The sequence below is a fragment of the Anoplopoma fimbria genome, chromosome 5, assembly GCF_027596085.1.
Source record: "Anoplopoma fimbria isolate UVic2021 breed Golden Eagle Sablefish chromosome 5, Afim_UVic_2022, whole genome shotgun sequence".
Taxonomy (NCBI): Eukaryota; Metazoa; Chordata; class Actinopteri; order Perciformes; family Anoplopomatidae; genus Anoplopoma; species Anoplopoma fimbria.
The window spans coordinates 16328732-16355116 of NC_072453.1; the positions used below are offsets into that span (position 1 = coordinate 16328732).

The window sequence follows — 26385 nt, forward strand, 5'->3', positions numbered from 1 at the left end:
AGACAACAAAGAGCAGTGAATACTAATGAGTTAAGCCTGTTAAGGCAAACTGAGATTGCTCAGGTGACGTCGCACTCAGGCTGTGCCAAGGTTGGTGCAAACTTCCTGTTTTGTGGTGAAGCAGTTTTGAGTCTAATGCTCTAGTGGTCTGTGAGTGAGATTTAGGTTCACGTTGTTATGCAGCAAATGGAAGCCGCTTCCTGTCTATTCCTGTGCACTGAAATAGAGGCTTTTACCTCTGCTAGACTTTTGTTCATAATCCTAACTCAAAACTGCATTACAATGTCAAACACTGACCGTTACTGGACGGTTCCCGGCCTCTGAGTCGGAGGCCCCGTTTGAATATGTAATAAAACAACTACACACAGACAAAACAAATGACTACAAAGACACACAATAGACACACAATACAACTACTATTGATATTTTAGATTTACACTCTTTATTTATGCATTTCTTCCTACTTTATACTGCAACTGCTACACAACGATATCCCACAGGATGCATAAAGTTCTATCTGATCTTGTCAAATAGATGCAAAAGTACGCCAAGAGATATGTAAAAAGGACTACAGAGATGCAAAACAACCACCAAGCTATCCAAAAAATGTATTGACCACAAACAGTATTCTAATAGTTTTTTTAATTTTTTATCCTGATTTAACCTGACAAATACAGACCTAAAGTCAAAGAAAACGCACAGTTGATTGTATTTTAACTGAAAATCCAGCAGAGGGCAGAAACATGGGCCAAATATGGTGAAGCACAGGATGCATAAAGTTCTATCTGATCTTGTCAAATAGACGCAAAAGTACGCCAAGAGATATGTAAAAAGGACTACAGAGATGCAAAACAACCACCAAGCTATCCAAAAGATGTATTGACCACAAACAGACCCAAAATGACCACAAACAGACAACAATAAAGAGACACAAAACAACAATAAAGAAACCCAAAAGTACCTTAAGGAAACCCAGAATGACCACAAAGACAACCTTTAATATGAAAGAGACCTAAAATGAACACAAAGAGACTCAAAACTACCTTTAAGAGACCTAGAATGGACACACAAAACTAACTTTAAGGCACCCAAAACTACAATAAAGATACGAAAAACTACCCTAAGTAGACCCAAAATGACCACAAACACAACCGTTACTAATAATGAGACCCAAAACTACCTTTAAGAGACCTAAAATTAACACAAAGAGACACAGAACTACCTTTAAGAGACTTAAAATGACTACAAAGACACACAAAACTACCTTTAAGAAACCTAACAAGGCCACAAAGAGACACAAAACTACCTTTAAGAGACCTAGAATGACCACAGAGACACAAAACTAAATTTAAGAGACCTAAAATGACCACAAAGAGACACACAACTACTTTTAGGGCACCCATAACGACAATAAAGATATTAAAAACTACCCTAAGCAGACCTAAAATTACCACAAAGAGACCCCAAACTACCTTTAAGAGACTTAAAATGACCACAAAGATATACAAAAACACCTTTAAGAGACCTAAAAAGGCCACATAGAGACCCCAAATGACAATAAAGACACAAAACGACCACAGGACTCATTATCAGTCTTATGATCTTGCCGCTATATACTCGTGATGGACGGCCTTTTGCGTATCTGTGCTCTGGGGCCTGTTGTCTCATAATCCGTCCATGACACTAACAGCACAAGGGAGTACAAGGTTAAAAGAGGTAACATGTTTCTAGTGGAAGTGTGGGAACGTGAACTGTCATCACTGACATTTGTAATAACACACCAACTTCACATTTCCTCTATTTGCAGCTCCAAGATGTTCACACTGTGTCCACGTTAGCACCGGAGCATGGAGCTGGTGTCCGTGCTGCATGAATATGAGTACGCGGCAAAGGATGGTTGCCTCGTGTCCATAAAGCCCGATGAAAGCTACATCCTGGTCTCCAGAACCAACGAGCACTGGTGGCACGTCCGCAAAGACCAGCAATCCAAACCCTTCTACGTCCCTGCACAGTATGTGAAGGCGCTCCCGTCACTTACTGAGGACTCTCCTGGTCCTGATAAGCTGGATTCACCTGAGTGTGTGACTAACAGCAAACCAGAGAACATGGCTGATATAAAACGACGAGAAGCGAAAACAGAAATTGGTGTATCTACTCTGGATGCTTCAAAAGAGAGTTACCGGTTCTCCACTTTTGGTTTCTGTGAGAACATAACAGATGTGAAGCCCTGTGAGACTTTAAAGGAGGAACAAACTACCAGCAGCTTCTCACACAATCAGGATACTATACAGACACAGGATACTATACAGACACAGAATTCAACAGACGGCTTTTCATTTACGTCCGGACATCTGAATGTTGAAGGCCTCTATGCAAAATCTCATCCAGCACCAAAGGTCAAAAACGGACAGAGAGAGTCTGAAAACTCACGGCAGGATGGGAAAGTAGGACAGCATCAAACTTTTATACAGGATGAGGATATGGACTTTCCTTTAGCCCCTAATTATCCCATATATGAAACCATTCCAGAGCTGAACATCCCAGAATTTCTGGAGCTGCCTGGACCTGTTGCTTCAAATGACACGTTAATGATTATGGAGCAGAATTCAAATCAAAATGCAGAAGCAACTTCTTCAACAGATGAAGATCCCCCTGAGCAGGTAAGATTTTTTCATTTTCAATATAACTATATTTTTTTCTTTATTTGTGTTTGCAAACAAATGTGTCACTGTGGGTTTTACAGCCAGCAGGTGGCGCTGTTTCACCACGTCAAAAGGTACAGCTGCTCCAGTACAGTATGAAGCAAGTTTTCATGTTTAATTATCTTACAACTTTGAATTAATAGATTTAAAGTGAAACCTTTTAATGTCAATGTGAAAACATATCCTTACAAAGCGATCTAAATTAATTACAAATATAAAATACACATTACGTGTTTGCATTGGTATTCATAAGTATTTAGGACATTACTCATGCAGCCAGTTGGCTTTAGGAGTCACATTCTTAGTTAACATGGAGATCAACCTATGTGTCAAAAGGTTTCCATTGACTGTAGTACAAATAGACATGTAGTCAACAAGAGAAGAAAGGAGGAAAAACACAACACAAAATATTGTAGTTGTTGTTGTTGTTTTTGTCTCTATACTGAATTTTTCCATAAAACTGATTTTTTTCACTACTTGCAAATAGACGCTGCTTCATTTTCAGGGGTCGTATGACAAAGAGGTCAGGACCGCTGCACATTGCTGCAGCATAGTTCAAATCTCATCCCACTCAAATAATTTCACTTCCTGCTTTCAGGAGATCCAGATCCTCCTCCTACTTCCATGTAATTATCTGCATCCACCAATATGGTGATGGTGTTTACTCTGAGACTCTGTTGACTCTTCACCAACTGTCTTTCACTCAACAAGTCCTTCACTCAAAAGATTGAGTAAAATAACAGAGCTATTAGCAACAGAACAAAAAGATAAGTACACATCATCATCACAAGTGAATTTAAATGTTGTGATTCGTCAAAGGGGAGCTCATTCTAAATACTGTACATGGTTATTAGTTTATTAATATGTTAATTCAGATAGTCCTTAACAAGGTATGATTTTATAAACAATAAAAGTTTAATCTTAAAGAAACTATAGCTGATAGTGAAGTAAAAAGTACAAATTAGTCCTTGACTGCAAAACTTTACATTTTAGTAAATGTACCACCGCTGGTTTTATTAGAAGGATAATGAGTCCTGACTTTAAACGGGCTGTTCCTTAAATATGAAACCTAGGAGCAGAGCAGACCTATTGTCTTTAAAAGGCCCTAAAGCAGCAATAAGAGCTCATGATGGCTTGAATTCACAAAGGCAAGAAAGGTTAAATATGGGCTCACATGTCACCCTAGAGACAACATTACAAAACAATGATCCATAATAACAACACCTCCTTTACTCTCATGACTCTGTTTTCTTAAAGTTTAAAAATATATGAGGGGGGGTGAAATAATGTCAATGGTTATTTATATTCTTCAATGTGGTTTAAATAGTTTTTGTGGCGTCAACTTCCTTCCTTTCAATGTAGAGTCAATTGTTTGAACAAATGCAGCTATTAAACATTTGAAAGTAAATTAGCAAATTGTAGCCTACTTATGATATCAACAATAAAAGTACTCATAATTAGAGAGAGTTGTACTAGTAGGTTATACTACTGGATCTTCACTCTTATAGATGGTAGTTAATGGAACTACTTTACATACTGTTTGATAGTTTAATCGATAAAAAAAAATCATAATTTTATGTTTTGTCCAGAAAGTAAATAATGCATGGCTGTAGAAAAAAAGGACAATATCTCCAAATGAAATGTAGTGGAGCAGAAGTACAAGCACATATAGTAGTACTATTCTTGTAAAGTACATAAAATGTATACTTATAATAATAATAATAATCAATGTGGATTAGCTGTATTGTCCAAAACAGTCCACACATTATTCTAATTCCCACAATTTATCAAAACTATTACATTTGATTAGATTTTTAAAGGTCATATCAACAAATCACGTGTTGATTTCCACACTTTGTTAGCTCGGTGAAGGTCCACACTTTGAATACCGGATTGGTTGAGTTCACAGCATCCGTGCCAGCTCATCAGCATGTGAATAGCCGGTCGTCCCCTTCATTCCATGTCAATGGGCGAGGAAAGAGGTGCTGAATTCCTCAGTTTAAGGCAGCTGATTCAGTTTTTGGTGAAAGAAAGTTTCTGCAGGAGTGGAGTGACTTTTTTTATTTTTATTTTTATTTTTTAAACAGGTGTGTATAGTTGAACTTTTCCTCTTTTTGCACTTGGTGTGTAGTCCAGGGACAGCAGCAGCAGCAGCAGACTGGAGGAGGGTTTTATTATCAGCTTTCACAGTTAGTGATGTAATTGAAGAACAGGTTACAAACAGGTAGTGTCAACTTCTTCCCAGGAAAGGAAAGAGTTAATGTGAAAGCTGACAGCCACTCCCTGCAGCTGCTACCTGGTTTCCCCTTCAGCACCGACGACGGTCCTGAGAGAGTGTGATTAACCGAACAGGGAGCTACATTTGTGACTATAACGCTCGTTTCTGCCGAGCACACACATCCCAAAATAAAAAAAAACTTTTGTTTCGGGTAAGTTTCACATCCATTGTTGTTTGCACCTGTTGCAGGGTTATGGGATGTTAGGGAGAGAGTGTTTATATATCAGATTTATACTCTTTCTATGTGTGTGACACTTTGTAAAGTAAATAATGCATGTCAACTTGAACACGCTGGAGAAAAAAAGGACAATATCTCCAAATGAAATGTAGTGGAGCAGAAGTACAAGAACATAGTACAAGAAATAGTAGTACTATTCTTGTAAAGTACATAAAATGTATAATAATAATAATCAATGTGGATTAGCTGTATTGTCCAAAACAGTCCACACATTATTCTAATTCCCACAATTTATCAAAACTATTAGATTTGATTGGATTTTTAAAGGTCATATCAACAAATCACGTGTTGATTGATTTATACTCTTTCTATGTGTGTGACACTTTGAGTCATGTGAGTGCAGCCTCTCCCAGTACAACCAGTGACTGTGTGCATCATGCCACTGGGATGACCAGAGCAGTGTGTTGCTTTAGTGGGAGCTTTTGCATCATTTTAACACAATTACATGTATGAATCCCTGCGTTTTAAACTGGTTTATAGTTAGTGCGTTTGCTATTTCAGCATGAATGAATGAGCCCCAGGAGGGTAGACGTGCCAGGACCCCTCAAGTGCAGTAATTCTGCCCCTGCACAATGGAGGGCCATCTCCATGGTGATGAGAGGGGGGCCTGGCCTGACTCCCAACAAGCAGGGCTTTGAGGCTTTTTAGTGCCAGCCCTGCCATGCAGTTGGCGGTGTGCGTGCATGTGTAATGTGCAGAACTTGCAATTAGCCCCAAATGTAGGTCACGTAATATCAAGGGTAATGTAGGCTGTTTCTTTTGGTCTCTGATGGGATGTTAAGTTTGGTAAGTGGATGACAAAATCCAGTTGGGATTTGGAATCCAAAGTTTGGTTAAGCTTTGCAGAAAGTCGTACTTCAGTGCACATTCAGGCCTGGTTTTGTTTTATGGTGACATTCTTCCTATTGCGGTGCCTTTACATCACGTTGCAGTCACTGGCACCAGTGTGTCCTCGGTGTATTGAACATGTCCGATAAATCTTTATCACTCAAAAGTTTAGATAATTGCCACCAGGGCTTCAACAGTCCCATTTATCTTTGGCGACTAAAAGAAAGGGACCCTCTGTTCTGTCCGCAGCCCCGTCAGTGTGATTACTTTAAAAACGGAAAAGCTGAGGTGGCTTTTCCATATTATGAAAGGAAGTTTATCTCCACCGAGAGCAAGAGCACAGCGCTTTGTGAGACAGACCAAATCAAATGCCAAGAAACTGCTCCAACAGGTAGTGTGAGAGTGTCTCATCAGACCTCTCTCTGCATGCCTGCTTGACAGAACACGAGTGTTCACCGAGTATGAACAGGTGTACAAACGTAGCTATCGCTTTCAGGACAAGTCTTTCATTTTTACCATTCTTTGGTCAAATTGTATAACTGAGAACAGTGGCTGTCTCAGGTAATGTCACACAGGTGTGTGTGTGCAGGTGATTCACCTGAGCTGTATGTTCTGTTTGCACCTTGTGTACGATGTGGCAATAAGTAGAGGTATCCTTTCAATGTATTGCGTGCGAATCACAGAGTTTAATGCGCGTTTAACACCATTCTGTTCTGTTCTGAAGCTATTTGTCAAACTAACCATCTGAATGAAAATATATTTGGTCTGATGCACATAAAATAAAAAGAATTAAACACATTTTAAGTCCAATCCAACTAGCCAGATTTGACAAATGTCCTTAATCAATTGCAAAAGGCAAGCAAAATATTAACACTATATTATATATTGGAAAAAACATCAATATATACCAATATAACTGATAACAGTACATTTAATTTTGTTTTGACGTAGTACAAATTGGGCACAGAGATATTATCTCTGATTTCTGTCTTTGTATGAATCAGTAGATCCAGTCACAACTTGAAAAACAGGTTGAAATCTTTTTTTATTCTTCAACAAAGTGAATATTTGGCACCCAGATGACTAGAAAAGTCTTTTTTTTAAGATATTGGAAATACCTTCAGAACATCAGGTTGTGTTGTTAAATGAGCCTCTTGGTTTCTACAAAGACAGCTGGGGATTTATGTCTCAGTAAAACTGATGCTTAGCTCTGTGAGTCAGATGTCCACGAGAGGCACAAACTGGGGCTCAGGCAAGAGTAAGAGTATGTTTCAGAGAGGTTTCATAAACAATGTGATTATTGGGTGCAGGATTGTGTAGTCGTGCTCACACCCAGCAAGAAGAGAAAGCAGAAAGTCAGCTTTTGCTTGTCTTTGATCTCCTTGAGACAGACGCTGAGACAACTTGCAATATTGATCCAGAAAGTAATGTGAGGATGCAGCTTGTCTTTGTCTGGAGTTGCATGATTCATATGCATGGGAATGTCTTTTGTGCCATTAGTATTTTTAAAAATGTTGTTGTTAAGTTATAGTGACAGGCTTGATTACAGTGACCCTGTCGTTCAGTACATCCTTTCTTGAATACAATGGTGCTTTGCTGCAGACAAGACGCTTCTCGGAAGGAAAATCAAGTCCTGAACACTTCGGTTTTCAGTTTATTTGCACGCTGACTTTGGATATCTACTTGCACCCGTAACTTAAATGTCAAGGTGGCAACGTTGCAAAAGAGTGAGATTCACGGTTGCCTCAGAAAGCATTGCAACAACTGGTACTTCAATATTTCACCTCCTACTTAGAAAAACACATCACCCACAGAGTGAGAGTGAGAGATATCTGGAACAAGAAACATCAGCGGGTTTTCCATGTCGGCATGCAAACCTGGCCTGAAGTGCGAAAAGATAAGAATGTGATAAGCTGATGGATTCCACATTGGGCTTTTTTCTGGAGTTCTCCTGGATTCTGGGCCATGAGGAGTGTGATGTAAGAGGGGGGCGGAGCAAGATTGATTCAATAGCTCGACTGTGTGCCTTGTGGCGTGATTTGGCCCCCAAATTGGCGCTCCATTGTTTGATTGGATGAGCGCTAATGTGGTTAAGTAATCAAGCAGATAGCTGCTTCATGCATTGCTGAGGGCAGAGAGTTGTCTTCCCCGCGTTTAAGGATGGAAAATCATGCTCGAAAACATTGTTCAAGGTCTCAATGCAGTTAAAAGTAGTGGTACTATATAGCCATCTTCCAATTAAAACAAGATAAATGGAAACTCGCAGGGAAAACTTAATCTTAAAAATCTGACATAACAGTATAACCTTTGTTTTCCAAAGCACATTTGAATGGCACACAATGAAAGTAGACATTTTTATGCTCAATTTCAGATTCATACTTTTATTTTGGGAGCACGTTTACATGCTTTAATGTAAAAAAAAAAAAAACTCTTTATATTTCTCATACGATCTGTCTGAAAGTACCTTTATTCATCCTCTGTGTGAAATGCTCTGTTTTAGCGCATTTCAACGTAAATCCGTTGCTACAGCATTTAGTTTTAGTTCAATTTATTTTGCACAATATATAATACAGCATGGGCCCATGTTTACTTCCGGTCAGCTGATGTCATTCAAACCCACTGTTACAGCAAATAAACAGGGACACATTTAGATTGTTTTGCGTTTAAACCTATGGAAATCCTTTTTTTTAAATACTTTTAAAGTATTGATAAATCACCTCAACCTGCTCTTTGATAGCAAAAAATGAAAAAGAAGACACTTTTTTTTTACAATAGCGGACCTTTGTGTAATATTTTCCAGGAAGTATTGATTCACCACCGCCGTGACACGCGCTGGAACTTCGAATGCAATCGACAAGCACGGATGTAGCAGTTTATGAACACAAGAGTAACCAACAAAGCCTTGGGTCGAATTTGACATAAGCCACATAAAAAACCTGTTAAAACACCCACAAAGCACTCTGCCAGCCGTCTGCAGATGTGTAGAAGGAAGTGATGGTCTCCCAACAATTGGCCCTGAAAACCAGACTTCCTGTTTCGAGCCTCGTGGACTCTGCAGTTGTAACAACACAGCAGTCTCATCAAAAGCATCTCTCCCAAATTATTGCTTCCCTTTTGTTTCCCCATTGTTGGCTGGGTGACCTACTGTAGCGTAGAGGGTCAAATACGGTACACTTAAGAGCAGCGGCTACACATGAAGATTAAAAACATATTCTTTTATATTTTCTTGTTCTGTAACATTTTCTTTCAAATTTAAACTAAAAAGCATGTACTCTTTAGAAAAACAACGTAGTTTCCATGCAGACATTTCCTTTTTCATCATATGGGCACACAAGCAGGAAGTAGGTTGAAATGACCCGCACTGTTCTCTGTTGCTCCCTCTATCGAAACCTCCTCTCTGCGTTGTTTTCATTGTCTCTTTCTGCTTTTGGCTACACAGACGGTTACCCTCTACCCCCCTACCCTGTGCACAGGAATTCATGCATGTGAACACACACACACACGAAGACACACACACACACACACACACACACACACACACACACACACACACACACACACACACACACACACACACACACACACACACACACACACACACATCTCACCCAGTCCTCACACAGCCTCTTCCTGCTGCTATTGTAACAGAGCTCACAGTTCTCCTTTCTATCTGGGCTGCAACTGTCACAGCTGCTGCGAGAGGAGAACGAGTTCATCGAGGGATCCGAATGTGCGTTCGCATCTCTCCCATCACAAGTTGATTGAACGCGAGCCACTTCAGTTCGGCGTCCGTTTGTGTATATTTTGGATACATGGCTCCTTTTAGATAGAACGACATAAACATGGTGGACATGTACTCCAGCGTTTGGCCAACTCACAAGGCCAAGCGGGGCTTGACCCTGCAGGTGGATCCTCAGGTAGGTGATCACGCGATATCAAAGCGGCTTTTTATTGCTACATTGTAAATTCTGAGTCTCTGTGGTCAGCGTGCTTTTTATGGAGATGTGTTTTGATGTCAGTCCCGCTTCCTGCTTTGCGTAAACACGTCAAACCTCTGCACTTGTTTCTTTTCCTGTGTTGCTTAAAAGTTTCAAACTCTCAAGGTTGGTTTTAGATATTTAGCTTGAATGATAGTAAACACTTTCATTTGGCCGTCAGTCTCTTAACATGTCATTTTCATCTGAAAGACGCCATGAGAAACCCTGAATTCATGCTTTTACGTCTGAATTCTACAGTTTTCCGTTCGTTGACATCTGCTGTCAATTAATATTTCAGTCTGATATTGGGAACAAGAGCAACTCTTTATATCACAACAACCAAACCATAAACTATAGTTATGATGTGTAACATAATACTGATATACAACACGTAGCTGTGTCAAAATACAAGAGCGACTTATATTTTAAAACTTCTTCTGAAAGTTTGTGTTCTTTGGTCAAGACAACAGGCATGTCTTCTCTCATAGCTGTCAATCTACTTATACACTGCAAAGATAACAACCAGGGTAAAGAACCAGTGTGAAATAAGTGTTTATGTCAGTAAAAGCCCCAATACATTAGTTTAGAAATACTCCTTTACAAGTAAAAGTCCTGTCTTCAGAAACATCAAAACACAGGATGAGCAAAATGTATCAAAAGTGAAAGTACTCCTTCTGCAGAAAATTGCAGATGTGAGACATAGGTATATACATGGCATTACTTAATATAGAAGCAACATTTGAATAATTTTTTTTTACTGATATGGAGCCAGTTCTTTAAATATGAGTTAAGGTATCTCAATAGTTCCAAACCTAGAGGTCAGGCCCCTCATAAGAGTCACAATATGAATCTGAGAGGCCGTGAGATGGTTAATGAGATAGGAAAGAAGAAAAAACTAAGTTCTGTGACAAAAAGTTGTTTCGTTTTTTTGGAATCTTATGTAATCTTTGCTTTTTTGTTTGTTTGTTTTTACAGTATATTGAACTTTGTTTATCCATGTTCAAATACTTTAATGAAATCTAAGAAGTTTAGAAGGAAATTTTCTTTCTGGTAGAACTTTTTTGGAAAGAAAGGTTTGAAACTGCTTTAATCTCTGAGAATGAACTGCATTTTATAAAATATGATGTATTAGTAAGTAAAATCTAGAAAAGTATTTACTAGCGGAGTAAAATACACAATATTTCCTTCTTAAAAGTGGCATCATATAAAAAAAAAAGAAGTTAAAGTACCTCAACATTGTACTGAAGTTGTATATCAGAGTAAATCTACTTGGACTGATATATTTTCAGGCTAGTGGTATTAACTTCAAAGTGATGACAATCTATCACACGTTTGCATCATAGTGTTTGTTGATCTGTTTGTACAGTTTTCCTTCCAATGCAGGGCGGGGGCATTCCAGCGTAGCTATTTCAGAGATCAATGATGCAGCTCTTTCATTTCCTCTGTCTGTCTCTTTGGAGGTTTGGATCAATCTGGTTAGGGGTCAGTTGTCTGGTTGTCCGCGTCGATTGCCTCGTGGTCAGATTGAGATCAATGATGAAACAGAGTTCGCAGTGCGATAACATTGAATAGACAGATAAAAGAAACAGCTGATCGAGAAATCCTTTACTTAAGTAGCAATACCACAATCTAAAAATACTTTATTAAAAGGAAATGACCTGCATTCAAAGTATTATCAGCTAAATATACTTATGAAAAGTATTAAAGTACTTATACAGTGACACAGGTAATGGTCAATACCTGTTAATGGTGTTGTATAATTCATATACTATATATGTCTGCGTGTATGTGTGTGTGTGTATATTTTACCGGATTATTAATAGAATACCTATATATTAATGTGTTAATAGCATGTTACTCTTGTGGTAGGGTTTGAGGTGGAGCGAATTGTAACACCTCTCTAGACTGTTTCCGTCTATAATTACTACAAGTAGTAAGATCTGTCATTGAAGTAATAATACTGTCAATATAATATCAACTAACTATACTTTCAATTTGTTTAAATATGCACCAGAGACGAGCAGACGTAGTGCAAAACCAGAAAGAATAATCCAGGTTGCTGCGAAAGAATGATGAAGACTGAAACTTTTTTCTCTTCTAAATGAATTAAAATAAAGGAATTTGAAGTAAAAATAGGAGTGGAACGGACATTGAACTGTTTGCCTGTTTGCCTGTTTGCCGTCAGCAGGGCCGTAAACTATGTCTCAATAGTTTGAGTCTCTTGTTGATAATCATCATGTAGCAATCTATTCCTCTTTTGCAGCAGGGCAAAGGAGACAGTTGACAAAAGAAGCCTCTCCATGCTTCGTACTCCTCAATGCTTTGGTCGGTCATTACTGCAAAACCTGACCTCCGTGAGTCCGCGACTTGTTGTAGGTCTGGTTTATAAAGGTAGTTAGCCTGCCACAGCGGTTGTTATGGCAACGGTACCCGTTATTATGAATCCCACTGCTCCTCTTGGCAAGCCCCGCTCTGTGCAGCGTTTCAAGCTTTAGGATTAACCAGGAGTCATTGCTCGCCGAGTTACTGGTTATTTATTTAACAGGCTATCCTGACCCTAACTACTTGAGGTCTAGGCTTAACTTTAAACAATCGTCTCCACCTAATCCGGCTACGCAGGGCGGGTTATGGCAAGAAGACAAGTGGGATTCATAATTACGCCAACGGTAAACATAAAAAAAAAAGTCCGCCACTCTGACCATCCTGCTACGATGATTTGAATTTGAATGTCTGTTCTACTCCTATTCTATTTCTGGGGTGGGAATATTCTTACTGGTTCCGATTATTCCCTTCTTTAAAGAAAAGACTTCATGACAGACTTAAATGACTTGATAAGGAGATTGTGTGCACTGATCAATGCATTGCAATATTTACCTCTAGTGGTGTAGAAGTATAAAGTAGAATAACGCTGAAATACTCACGGAAAGTACCTCCAAATTTTACTTAAATACAGTAAAGGAGTAAATGTACTTTGTAGTTTCCACCAGTTCCTGTTGGCGTCCCTGACATGTCTCTTCTTTAAAGCACTGCATCATTTATCAGAGTGATGAACGGATGCAGCACACACACACACACACACACACACACACACACACACACACACACACACACACACACACACACACACACACACACACACACACACACACACACACACACACGTCTCAGGGCCTTGGTAAATATAGATCATGAGGCTAGCTGTGAGACAAGAGGTAGTTAGAGCATGGTCTGAAACATTGCAGTGCCATCATGAAGGCGTTTCAAAAGCTCTGCAGGGCGGCAGAGGTGAGGAAGAGCCACCTCGGAGGGGCCAAGGTGAGAACAGAATCAAGTTGTTTTTATCCCGGCGGGGACCACCTCAAGTGTAATGGTGACACTTTTCATTGCGCAACAGTTTCAGAGCGCCGAGGACAGAGGCAGCCTTTCATCACAGCGCAGTTTCACTCCTAATTGTCGCTCTCTAAACAAATGAGTTGTGAGGATTTGCATTTGCATCGCGTGGCAAAACCTGATGATGGCAACCTAGTTTCTTTGTCTTTTTTTTATTTTTTTTATCTAACTATTTGTAGTAAAAACACACACAGATCAGCTCATGCTAGTCTGCTTTGACTAATGCAGACTTAACATCCGGACATTGTTTTCACACAGGAGCGTTAAACTCTTTTGTTAGGGTGTTTTTTGAAAAGGAGATACAATTTGGTATTGATCATTATTGTGTGAGGAACGCCTCTGTGGTTTGTGTGGTTTTTTTTTTCAGCTGTGGGCTACTTCCTGTGTGTGTGTGCTCTGTCAGATGCGGAAGGATGACATATAAAGAGCTATGCTGTAGTGAGAGGAGGGGCTTTGGTACACAGCTTTAATGTTGTACAAGTACACCAAACACTTTTTGCAATCATTGTTTTACTTCAAACAAACACACACTGTTCCCACATTAATGTCGTTCTTGTTCTGTAGAAGTAGCAGTGCCTGTATTTGAGTTTCTACATCTCTGTTTTTTTGGCCTTTCCACAGGTGGAGAATGAAAGTCTCAGGTCAGCCGTGTACGTCAATGTAGCACACCTTCGCAAAAGCATCTCCGAGTCTCCCCCCTCGGCTCCCTCGTCCTACTCTCCCCCTACCTCGACCCAGAGGGATGGGAGGTGCATGTTGACCAAGACAGTGGACAGGAGTACTTCTACCACCCTGCCACGGGGCGCACCACCTGGGACAACCCCTTTCTAGACTCCCCCACGGACCCTGAGCCGCCTTGTTCCCCCTCGCCCCCTCAGTCTCCACCCCTCTCTCCATCCACCGCCTCCCCGCCGGCGTGGACCTCCGACTGGGAGCAGTGTGTGGATGAGACCAGCGGTCGCCCCTACTTCTACAACCCGATGTCCGGGGAGACGTCCTGGGAGCCTCCGGAGCAGCTGAGCCCGTACCCCCCTCTGATGGAGCCTATGAACGTGCACAGGTTTCACAAGGACGGGCCGGTAAGGACCGCCTGGCTGCTCCACTTAGCCTCCCTCTGTCTCCTGTTTTAGCTCCACCCTTGGGAAAACTGCAAATACGGTCTGCTTTTAATGGAATTAAATCCCCTGCAACTACAAAGCAGACAGGACTGGTTTTCATTAGGAAAGCTCACAGATCCAGTCCAGAATGTCCCCAACAGTAGTGCCCCTAACTTTAAGAGACATTTGTCCTCATTTTGAATTTATTCAATGACTATTCAAGACAGTCAGAGGGATTCAAGAGATTCATTATCGTTCAAATGCTTCACTTTATATGAACATCTCGAGTACATTATTCAAACAATAGATGGTTTTCAGCTGTGTTTCCTCACAACGCAAGCAGCAAGTGACCCCTTTTTCTGCCCCTTAATGGCTTCTTTGAGCTAGAAAGAAGAACACATTGAGGCCATGGAAATGCTGCGACTGATTTATCAAAGTCACGGAAAAGTCATTGAGTATCTGGGTCACAGTGGGATAGTATTCATCTGCTATTATTCAGTGAGGTTTGGCAACCTTTAAAACACAAAGGCCAGTGTCAGGTCTAGTGATCACTGGATAGGTTTGATAAAGGGAATCATTTTGGGAAATACACGTATTTGCTGTCTTAGATGAGAAGATCAACACCACTCTTGTCTCTTTAAGATAAGATAAGATAATCCTTTATTAGTCCCGCAGCGGGGAAATTTGCAGGCTTACAGCAGCAGAGAGTAAAGTGCACACAAGAGACATAGTAAAGAAAGACAAGATAAAAATAAAAAAATGAAAAATAAGAAATAAAAAAAAACAAGTATTATAAATAAGCAATAAAAACAGTAGAAAAACACAATAACTGAAATATAATATTGTGTTTTTCTACTGTTTTTATTGCTTATTTATAATTTCTTTACATTAAATATGAAGGTACATCCAAAAGCTAGCTAGCTTAGCTTAGCACAATGACTTGAAACAGAGGTAAACAGCTAGCCTGGCTCCGTACAAAGGTCACAAAATCTGTGTACCAGCACCCATAAAGCTCCAGAGTAGTCCAGTAAGGCCTGGCAAAGTGCGGCCAAATTAAATGTTAGTGATTGTTACATTTTTGACAACAGCATAAACTTCTGTTCAACTGACAATCAGGAAACAGAGTCCTGTGACATGTTGACCTATGTTACCAATACGTTCTACCTGCTTTAACACATGAACAAACTTCCTGCCCATAAAAATGTTTTATTATTATTATTGTGGTGAGCTGCACTTAACCGCTGCTTGTTGTGTTTCAGATGTTAGAGGTGCTGTTAGGTGGATTCTGAGAGCGAGGCTAGCTTTTTCCTCCCGTTTCCAGCCTTTGTGCTAAGCTAAGCTGAACGACTGTAACTTCATATGTAACACACAAAGTGTTATTGATCTTCTCATCTAAATTTAGACAACGCATTTACCAAAACTTTGAACTATTCCCTTTAAAAAACTATAGGAAAATAAGACAAGGTAGAACTCAATTAATCCTGAAAGAAAATCTTGTGCCAGATATTGGTCAAAGACTAAAACAGAAGAAGAATAAGATAAAAAATAAAGTAAGGAGAAAAAAGTATATAACAAAAGAGAACTAAATATTAAATGTATAAAAGTAATACTGACACCAGTGCAATATAGAATAGTAATAAGAGTAAGATACATTTAGTTAAATATTTAAACTATATTAGAAAAAGTACAAAATATGAATAAAAACAAGAGTAAAAAAGAAAGTGTATAAGAAATTATAGTAACAAACTTTTTTAATTTCTGATACAAAATACATAATTTTTTCTGTGTTATTATCAAATCTTTGCTTTTTTTTCTGAAATACGTCACAGTTTTCCTGCTTCAGGACTCCAAAACAAACAAAGAGAACATCATTCATTGGTTGAATCTGCCCAAAACTCACCTGTTTTCATGTACGTTGTGTTTCCCCCCCCCAGCAGCCTCCTCTACCGGAGGAGGACTACCCATCAGAGGAATACCCACCCGCCGATCAACCAGAGGGATACCTCCTTGCCGCGGGGCCTCCCACCCTCCCTATAGAGTACCACCTCGGCCATGTGAACCAGACCATCCTCCCCCGGGCCAGCCTGGACCGCAGCACCCCGACGGGCTGGAACCTCAGCGTGGATTCCAACGGGACCTGGGTGTTCACCAACGAGCACTCTCCAGAGCAGGTAGCTGCATGGACAGACTGAGGAAGATGGAATAGAACTACAGTTAAGATAGACTTAAATGGCAAAACACGTTAAGAGTGTTGTATAAACATAGACATTGACATTTAGAGATATTTCCATGCTGTTGTTTGCGAAAAACCCAGCGTGCTGAAGCCTTAATTAGTTTAGTTTGTTTGCACTATTGAAAAATATAAAAACATAACATAGATAAATAATATTACAGTGCAGGAAGCGGCAGAAAGCCCACTGGGCTTATTTGAAGCCTCCACCTATATCATATAAAAATTTCACAATACTATAATATATATAATACAAAAAGAATATACATATGGTATGAAAAATTGTTGAAAAAGCATTATATTATAAGCATAATAATAGTAAAATAATGTTAAATAATCACACAAGGAGCAGAAAAATAATGTGCAGCTTCTTTAAGATACCTACCTCACGTTCATATTCATACTATTACTGTAGGATATTCTTTAATTTAAAATAATTCATATTTTCACATAATATAAATACATTGTATAGGAGAGAAACTTTTAATATGTTAAACTACTTTGGATTAAATTCATTTCTCTTTCTAGTCAGTCAACTGAAGCTGTGAAAAAACTTAGAAGCAGTGATTTATTTGGGAAAACAACAGTGACTTTGAATCATCTTTAACAAATAAATCTTTGTTGTGTAACAGTGGATCAAGTCTGTGGATGATCGGGGGCAGACCTACTACTACCTGAGAGACGGATCCAGGTCTCAGTGGACCCTTCCTCAGGTAAAGATCAATGAGATCAATCAGAAACAGTTCTCTTCATGATGCACAGTAGAAGTAAAGTTGCCGTTCAGGAAACGACATTTTCAATTCACTCTTCATGTCAAACAGGTCCCTCAGGGTTTCAAATACTTTAACTATGACTAAACTCAAATGTGTTTCCGTCCCTCCAGGTCCCTTCATCTCCGGGTCAGTTCAGGATGGAGAACGGCATCGAGGCGGACAATCAGTCAGTCATCAAAAACTGGAGGCACACCATGGCACCGGGACAGCTCAGCTCGGCCCAGGATGAAGGGGTACACACATTCATACTTTCACAAACACAAACACACACACAAACACACACACACAGAACACACTCAGGCCTGCAGGTACATGCGCATGCTGTATCACACATCCAGGGTGTGTCCGCCGGCTTAGACAGAAAGCTTTAGTCAGCCAGAAGAAGTGAGGGCACTCCCAGGTTCTTAAAACCCTTATTTAGCAAGTCAAATCAACTGCAGAGAGCACTCGTATTTACAGCAACAGCTAGAGGACAGAGCTGAGGGGGGAGGGGGGAGGGGAGGGCTGCAATTGTACGTAAACACTTGTGCTGGATACAAGTGAAGGCTTCTTCCTACTAAGCAGGCAAGGGCAAAACAGAACAGTAGAGCTGGCCTCTGTTTTATGTCAAAAAACAAAAAAAAACATCTGATCTATCCCTTGATAATGTTTTAATATGTGTCTCCTTGTTGTTAAATTTGGCACATACCAGGTGAGAATACAAACTAACTGGCCAAAAGTATGAGGACACCTGAGAATTTCCAACACATGTGATTGTTGGACAAGTCCTTCCAAAACAATGGGCACTAATCTGCTGCTATAACAACCTCCACTCTTCTGGGAATGTCTTACTGCAAGATTGTATAACCTGGCTGCAGGGATTTGCTTCCATTCAGCCACACACATATCGATAAAATATTCTCATATTTTTTCTAAAAATAATTAGTGACCTGTTCGTCATAACCATTCTTTTTGATTTCTGAACAAATACAATGAATGAAACATTATTTTAAAGTTTTCTGAATCTGCTCTTTTGATGACTCCCCCCAAAAGAGTCTTTTGTCCACTGTAGGAATTCAGAATGTAATAGTGTTTGCTGATACCAGAAAGTGAATTAAATGATTCACATGCCAACATGTGGATAAGGGGAGGATTTTTATTTACTTGTTATTCTCCTCTTCAAGCACTGATGATTAGGGTTTACAGGCAGCATTCAACTTCATCCCACAGTTGTTCAATTGGGTTGAGGTCAGAGCTCTGCCCAGAACAGTCAACAACTTCCACATCAAAAATGGAAAACAACAGGAATAGGAGGTGTATAGTTGGATATAGCACTCATTTAAATATCAATATATGCTGGAGCATTAAGATTTCCTTTACTTAAAACTTAAGGGGTCAAAACTGTGATAAACTCTTTTGGCCTTATAGTGTCTGTTTTTCTCAATGTAAAGAATGGAAGTGATGACTATGGAGGCCTGGTTGAAAGAAGCACTAGTGATTTTGTTATATTTTTTGTATGTAGAATATTTGAGGCATAAACACAACCAAAAATATGAATGAAAGAATTAGAAAAAGCAAAAGGACAAAATGTGTTGTTATGCTATCATCATTGAGTTTTTCTTCACAATCACAGCTGCTCTATAATCCAGGCGTACACTGTTCAAATAAATACAAATCTGGTTGTTAATCTAAACTAAATCTTATTCTGTTGTTCAGAGGTTCGTACCAACTCACCGGAGGAACACGTCGGACTACAGCAGCGACAGCTCCAGCACAGGAAACTCTCCAGAGACGCAGCATAATGTGAGTGGAATCTGTCGGTCGGATGATATTTGTTCCTCCAGCTGAAAATATAGTTAGTCAGCTACTAACACTTCTTAAGCACCGTGAGCTGCATCGTATCTGAACGGTGTTCTGTCTCTCTCTTAAGGCTTTTGGGTTTAGACCCTGGAGAAACCCCTATTATCTGACCTCCAAGTGGCTGCGCTATAATGTGGGTTGTTAGTTCGAGCGCTCACCTGAGCTCGACTCATAGATAGCAGCGTCTATCTATGACGGGCGATAGGTCTGACTTTAAATCACTTAAGGAGCATTTGTTTCATTACCTGCATCAAAGTGCATGGTTTCCCTCTGCTGGGATGCATGTTTTCAACCACAATGCCCATCTGATAAACCTGCTGTTTATATTCCTAATGTGTCCTTCTGTGTTCAGGTATCTCAGGAGTTAATCCATCGTCAACCTCACTTCAGATTTTTGACTTATTGATGTACAATGCACAAACAACATAATTCTATATCTATGAATGGACGGACAAGAAAAAACATTAGTCACAAAGTGCTTCACAGTCAAAGAATTAAAACAATATCAGGTAGAATCAAATAAGTAAAACGTAAAACATATATGTACAAGGGGAACAGTCATAAGCCTCCACTTCCTCTTGGAAAGCCCCCCATGACTCTAAACATAGATAGATGAGGATATTTCATATAAGGAATTCATCATTGTGCACGATAAACGCTGCATGCATGCACGGCTCTACTGATCGAGCTTGTGTTGAAACCATGACCAGAACTGTGTGTCCATCACATCAACACATAGCTTGACTTTTTCCACATAGGTTTATCAGTTACAAACAGTCCATAAAGAATTCAAATGTGTTGACCTTTTCCAGGTGCAGAACTTAGAGAAAGCCGGGATCCTCAACAAAACAAAAGTGTGTGAGAACGGCAAAAAAGTACGGTAAGTTAAAACTACACTTTGAGGACACTCTCACGTCTCAGTTTTTGTGTGTTTGGAGTCATGTGTCGTCAGCTGTCAGTTGCGTTGTTCTGTGTTTTGTGACGGTTATTCCCCCCATCTGAAGGAAAAACTGGGCCCAGACGTGGACGGTTCTCCACGGAGGAGTGCTGACGTTCCACAAAGACCCAAAGTCTGCAGCAATGGGTCAGGTACGATCTACACCTAAGTATTAATAACAGAAGCACTGGCATATTTGTATGTGGAGGAAAGTGCATTAATAAGAAGATCTGACACCTGAATGCTGCATTCTGTTCATTACTGAGAATGAGGTGAAAGCTTATAGACAGAATTATTCACTGACTTTTCTTCTTTTTTATTGTCTTGAAGCTGCTTTTTTCCCTTCACTTTGGTATCATGTTTAACACCTAAGAAAGTAAATAAAACATCACACTGCAGCACGGCGTTACGTCACCTTTATGGGGAGTGACAGCACTCTTTGTTTCACTGCTGCTCGTTTCTTGGAATGCGGTGCCGCCAGTTTTGTAAACAGTTGTATTTATTTATGTTATTTCTTTTACTCCACGCAGCACAAGACCAATCAGATTGTTCCGGAGGTCACGGTGGACCTGCGGGGAGCGACGATTGGCTGGGCTTCAAAGGACAAGTCAAGCAAGAAGAATGTTTTAGAGGTGTGTTTGTTTGTTGACATGGAACATAATGCAGTGCGTGCCATGAGCAAATAACACATGTGCTTGTCATTTTTAAAGCCCCATTTCAAAACGGAGGGTTTTTTATGGGTCTCAAATATAAAATGATCAAATGTATTTATATCAAATATTAAGATAAGGTGTCTGGGAATTATCTTAATGTGATTTGTGATTAATGAATGTTTTCCCAATATCTCATTATCCCTCCTCCAGTTAAAAGGCAAGAACGGCGTGGAGTTTTTGGTACAGTACGATACAGAAAGCATCATCACAGACTGGCACAAAGTCTTAATGGACACCATACGACAGCTGGTAAGTCCTCCATCGTCCATAACTGATACGTGAAAATGATCCACATTAAACTGCAAAAATATCTCCGGCTTATGGAGTTTATTTATGTCTCACTACTAATGCTGAGACATTACAGGGAATAGAATTTTACGCTTTAGAGAAAGTGGGGGTTTCGTCATAGTGTCTGTTTCTGAAACCAGAAAGAATAAAGCAGATTTGTGCACTGAATTTTTTTGTATAAGCTAATTTGCATTGGAAATATCTTTAACACACTGGCAGCTTTTGTTATTTTAAGAAAAATACAGATTAAAGACTTTTACCGTTATCAATGGTTTGTCCCATTGAGATTCAAAATCACTTTTCCGAGGCAGTAAAGGCCGAGAAGGCTGCATAAAAGTTTCATAAATAAAAGCACAAAAAACAGACTTCAAAACAAAACAGCATAGAGCTAAAAGCATCTTAAAAATTTCACACGAAAGAGTCAAGTAACAGATTTAAACACCAAATTCCATCATCAATGAATTAGCAGTGTTGTTCAGTAACGGGACAAGTACGTTCAGTGTTCAAATGATCCTTAACCCTGATATAAAAAGCATGCATGCTTTTAAAATAATCTAGTTTAAAGTGTTACTGCAAAACAAAAAGTGCAAGACAGTGCAGGTTTAAGGAATCACGTAGAAAATTTGACTCATAATAGCTGGCAGTTTGTGTAATATGGCTTTATAATCTATTCTATAGTGGAATTTACAGACAAAGAGTAATATTTTTGCAGTGTGTGGTCAAGTTGCTGATTTTATTTTAAAGAAAATGTGGTTGTCTTTCTAAGTGACACTTATCAAATATTATTTAATTCCGGTTTAATTAATTGCTGTACTTGTGCAGTCGACAGTGAGCGATACGTATGATTGATTTGCTCTACTTTGTCTGTCTGTTCATCAGGAGTACCTGGACCATCATTCAGAGGATGAGGACGGGGATATATATGAGAAGATTGCCATCACAGAGCGAGATGACAAGGTGGCAGGTGGCATAGACAAGCGAAGACGTAAGTAGAAAAAAAAACATTTCTTTCCTTGTTTTACTCCGTCATGAATGATGTCATCGTTCTGACCCTGTTAGATGCCTCAGACCCCATTGAGAAATACAATTATTTAAAAGTCTAACATTGTTTTTTGTTTGTTTTTTTAGCCTCCAAGCCGACTGTCACACCCTCATCCAGCTCTGCGGGAGACTCGGACCAGAAGCGGGTTCGGACCAAGCTGATGAAGTTCCTCATGAAGCGGCCGACGCTGCAGTCCGTGAAGGAGAAGGGCTACATCCGAGGTAATCTCAGTGACACCACACGAAGTAGTTCTCTCTTTAGGCTGCGGCTGATTTGAATAGAAGCTGATGGAAAAGAGGGTTTCACTTGAGCAGACTTTGAACACTCACACTGTATGGAATTTCTACATATATGTAAACACGAGTTTTGTATTTTCCAATGCGTGTTTCATATCAGTTCACATCTTTAGTGGGAGGTGACACACGGATATTTGTTTTGCAAAAATTCAGCAGGAAAAAATATCACATAAATAAACATGAATAACTGAAAACATTAAACATGCTGGTGTAATACATGCAGTACAAACTACAACTAACAGCATGGACACAGTAACATAAGATAAAGTTTGAAATTTGAAGGAAACTCAGAGGCCGTTTGTGGTATACAAAGACTGACTTACTCATTTATATAGAAGTAGTGCAGTCTTAATACTTTGGATATAATGACACAATGTGTATACTTTTTTCTTTATTCCGTAATATTGCATGTACAAATTTTAATATACTTTATTTTGTACTCACTTCCTATAGTATATTACACATATTTATTTGCATTGTTTTATACAACTGCTTATTATATGCATGATGTATTCTGTCACGATGAAATCTAAACTTTTTACAATACTCTATGTTTGACACATAATCTATAGTTACATGTTGAACTTCTGAGTTATGTATAATTATAGAACTCCAACAGCGGAATTTCTGTGTATATTTTCTTCTATTTATGTTATTTATTTATATTTTCCCAACATAACTACATTTTCTCAGATGGAGTATTTATTCTGTCTCTATTTATGTCTTCAATGGGGTGATAATACTACTACTTACTGCTTGTTATTAATACTAATAATACTGTTCTTCCTCCCTGTAGACAACGTGTTTGGTTGCCATCTGGCCACACTGTGTGCACAAGAGAAGACCACAGTTCCTAGTTTTGTGGAGAAATGTATCAAAGCAGTGGAAAAGAGAGGTAACCCAACATGTTTGAGTCACTGCCTGAATCATAATAAAGTATTTTTGACTGTGTGCAGTGAAGATGTTGACTCACTGATGTGTTGATTTACAGGTTTGGACATTGATGGACTCTACAGAGTGAGCGGAAACCTCGCCGTCATCCAGAAACTACGCTTCAAAGCTGATCACGGTACATTTTAACATCAAGTTTAATTCAATCAATGACTCTAGAAGCAGAGGATTCACACTGCAGTTCACTGCAGACAGCAGCGCCCACTGCTGTGCTTTAACTGGCTGTGCACCTGTTGTGTTAAAACAGAGGAGCTGGACCTCGAGGATGGCCAGTGGGAGGACGTTCACGTCATCACCGGAGCACTGAAGCTGTTTTTCCGAGAACTTCCCGAGCCGCTTTTCCCGTTCAGCCACTTTAATAAGCTCATCACAGCCATCAGTAAGCAGATTTTTGAATCCATGAATCAAACACACTATATTTTTGTATTCAGACTAAATACAGACAATATTTTAATTTACATGAATGACGATAATGGTGATTGATTGATTTTCATAATATGAATAACTAATCGATACCTTTTGTCCTCTTTTTCTAGGAATTCCTGATTACAAAACAAAAGTGGCTTGCATGTGCGAGCTGGTCAGTTCACTTCCTCCCTCAAATCATGATACCATGAAACTCCTTTTTGGGCATTTACGCAGGTATGTTTTTATTATTTGTATTTTATCCCTTTCACGTTTCCATCGAACAGCTTGAGAACTTATTACAGGTAATACAAGTTGATGAAAGGATGTTGTTGAATTGACATAAAAAGGATAATTATACTCTATGTTTTCCTCTCACAGGCTCATTCAATATGGAGAGGACAATCGCATGACCGTGCAGAATGTGGCGATCGTATTCGGCCCGACTCTGCTTCGGCCAGAGATGGAGGCATCCAACATCGCCATGCACATGGTCTTTCAGAACCAGATAGTAGAGCTCACCCTGAACGAATACGAGCGGCTTTTCTTCTCCAGCTAAAGCAGTCACAAGCCTCCAGAGCAGAACCTGGGCAAACTTCTCCATGTGCTCAAGTTATTTTGAAGTGCTAGATTTACCCTCCTCGCATTCACAAAAACAGCTTCAGTGCAACATCCGAAACAAAACTCCTCTTCAAGTTTTCTTTGCTCAGTATATTTGAGGTTTAAACCACGTTAAAATGAGATTAAAGGGAACTTCAAATGGTCTTTCCTGAGAATATTTGAAGCATGTTTAGCCACTGTTTTGTCCAGATTTACTCCATAGGAGGCTGTTAGATTTATCTTTGGCAGTATTGTATGATTGAGTCAGAGCTATCAAGCTTGTTGCTTGGGTGGAAAAAAGGAGTGTGTCAGATTGCTCGAGCTGTCTTAATCTCACTAGTCACTTTCTGGAGATTTAAATTGTTTATTTTGTATTTTTTTGTCTTGTTTGAATCGCAGTGATAATAGAACTCAAGTCAAGCCTGGACGGATGCATTGATGCTCTCCTAAAGAAACGATCAATGATTGCTACCATCTTTATTTTAGAAATTTTAACGACATTTAAATATTGTTTCGAATTTTAAATTACAGTATATCACGTACGGCAATAACTGATGTTGTATTCTAATATTGTGTCATTTTTACCCATGAATTTTATTGTAATATAGAAATGTATAAAAAAGAAATATTAAAACCAACATCTCGCTGTGAAATAGATGATGACATAGAATACTTGTGCAACCTTTAGATTATTTTCCACTGAATAAAAATGCCATTTTTCTCAATCATGCTGTACTTGAAGAAACTGTTTAATAACCCCAATAGAAATATCAACTAATTATACATTGTTTTGACAGTCAAATCAGTCTGACCATGAAACAGTACAGTGGATTTTAGGAGAGATGTATGACCTGTAAATAGAAATAGACGGCATATTCATGCTGAAAGTTGTTGAAAAAGCACAAGTTATTCCACAATAAAAAATAACTTTGTAAAAAAGTACAGCTGTTTATTTATTCTTGTCAAATGGTTCTTTAAAAAATGTCTGTAAATGAACAACATAAACATGGGAGTAATTAACTTCTATCTGATATTTTGCAATTAATAGAAGTCAGATATTCTATAACTCAAATTCAAGTACGGAAGTATGATCAAAAAAAAAACTTAAATAAATGCAATTTAAAGTGCTCATGCACAATTGCCCCTTTTAAAGTGTTTTTGTTATTTATGTTTTTTTATTGTTTTCACCATTACCGGTGCCTTAATGTCAATTCAGCAACCATTTTTAAGTTGTTTATATACATTTGGGTAGTCATTTTTTATTAGACAAAGTAATACTCACCATAAAAAGGAATTATTATGTTTACTATTTTTCAAAGTTTATTCTGCTAAATGCATTTAATCTGAACATAATCAGATAGTTTATTGTACTCCGGCTTTTATGCCCCTACACACTTATTATTTATTTAATTCTGTACAGTACCAGTCAAAAGTTTGGACACACCTTCTCATTCAATGGTTTTTCTTTATTTTTATTTTTATTTTTTTCTACATTGTAGATTAATATTGAAGACATCCAAACTATGAAGGAACACATATGGAATTATGTGGTAAACAAACAAATGCTCAACAAACCAGAATATGTTTTATATTTTACATTCTTCAAAGTAGTTGAATGAGAAGGTGTGTCCAAACTTTTGACTGGTCCTGTATATCATTTTAAATATTTTTTCTTTTGTTTTTCTTTATTTTTTTACAGAATTCCAGGAAATTTAATGGAAGCAAAACAAGCTGTGTTTGAGGAAACAAACAAATGCCAAAACACTTGTTCTGTCTAAAAGATTATATATTTTATCACAAA

At 38.9% G+C, this 26385-nt stretch overlaps 1 protein-coding gene across 1 annotated transcript; it reads left to right on the forward strand.

The window, feature by feature from the left end:
• On the forward strand, positions 1-25510 carry LOC129091394 (rho GTPase-activating protein 27-like). Its single transcript, XM_054598992.1, is given in 19 exon segments — positions 1-90; positions 1808-2660; positions 14035-14134; positions 14137-14492; positions 16448-16681; positions 17373-17453; positions 17624-17746; positions 19209-19295; positions 20165-20232; positions 20357-20441; positions 20820-20921; positions 21153-21251; positions 22170-22275; positions 22419-22553; positions 23425-23523; positions 23620-23697; positions 23827-23958; positions 24116-24221; positions 24366-25510. Coding segments are annotated over 18 exon segments (2982 nt in total). The 5' UTR covers positions 1-90; positions 1808-1847; the 3' UTR covers positions 24544-25510.
• Positions 25511-26385: the final 875 nt, after the last annotated feature.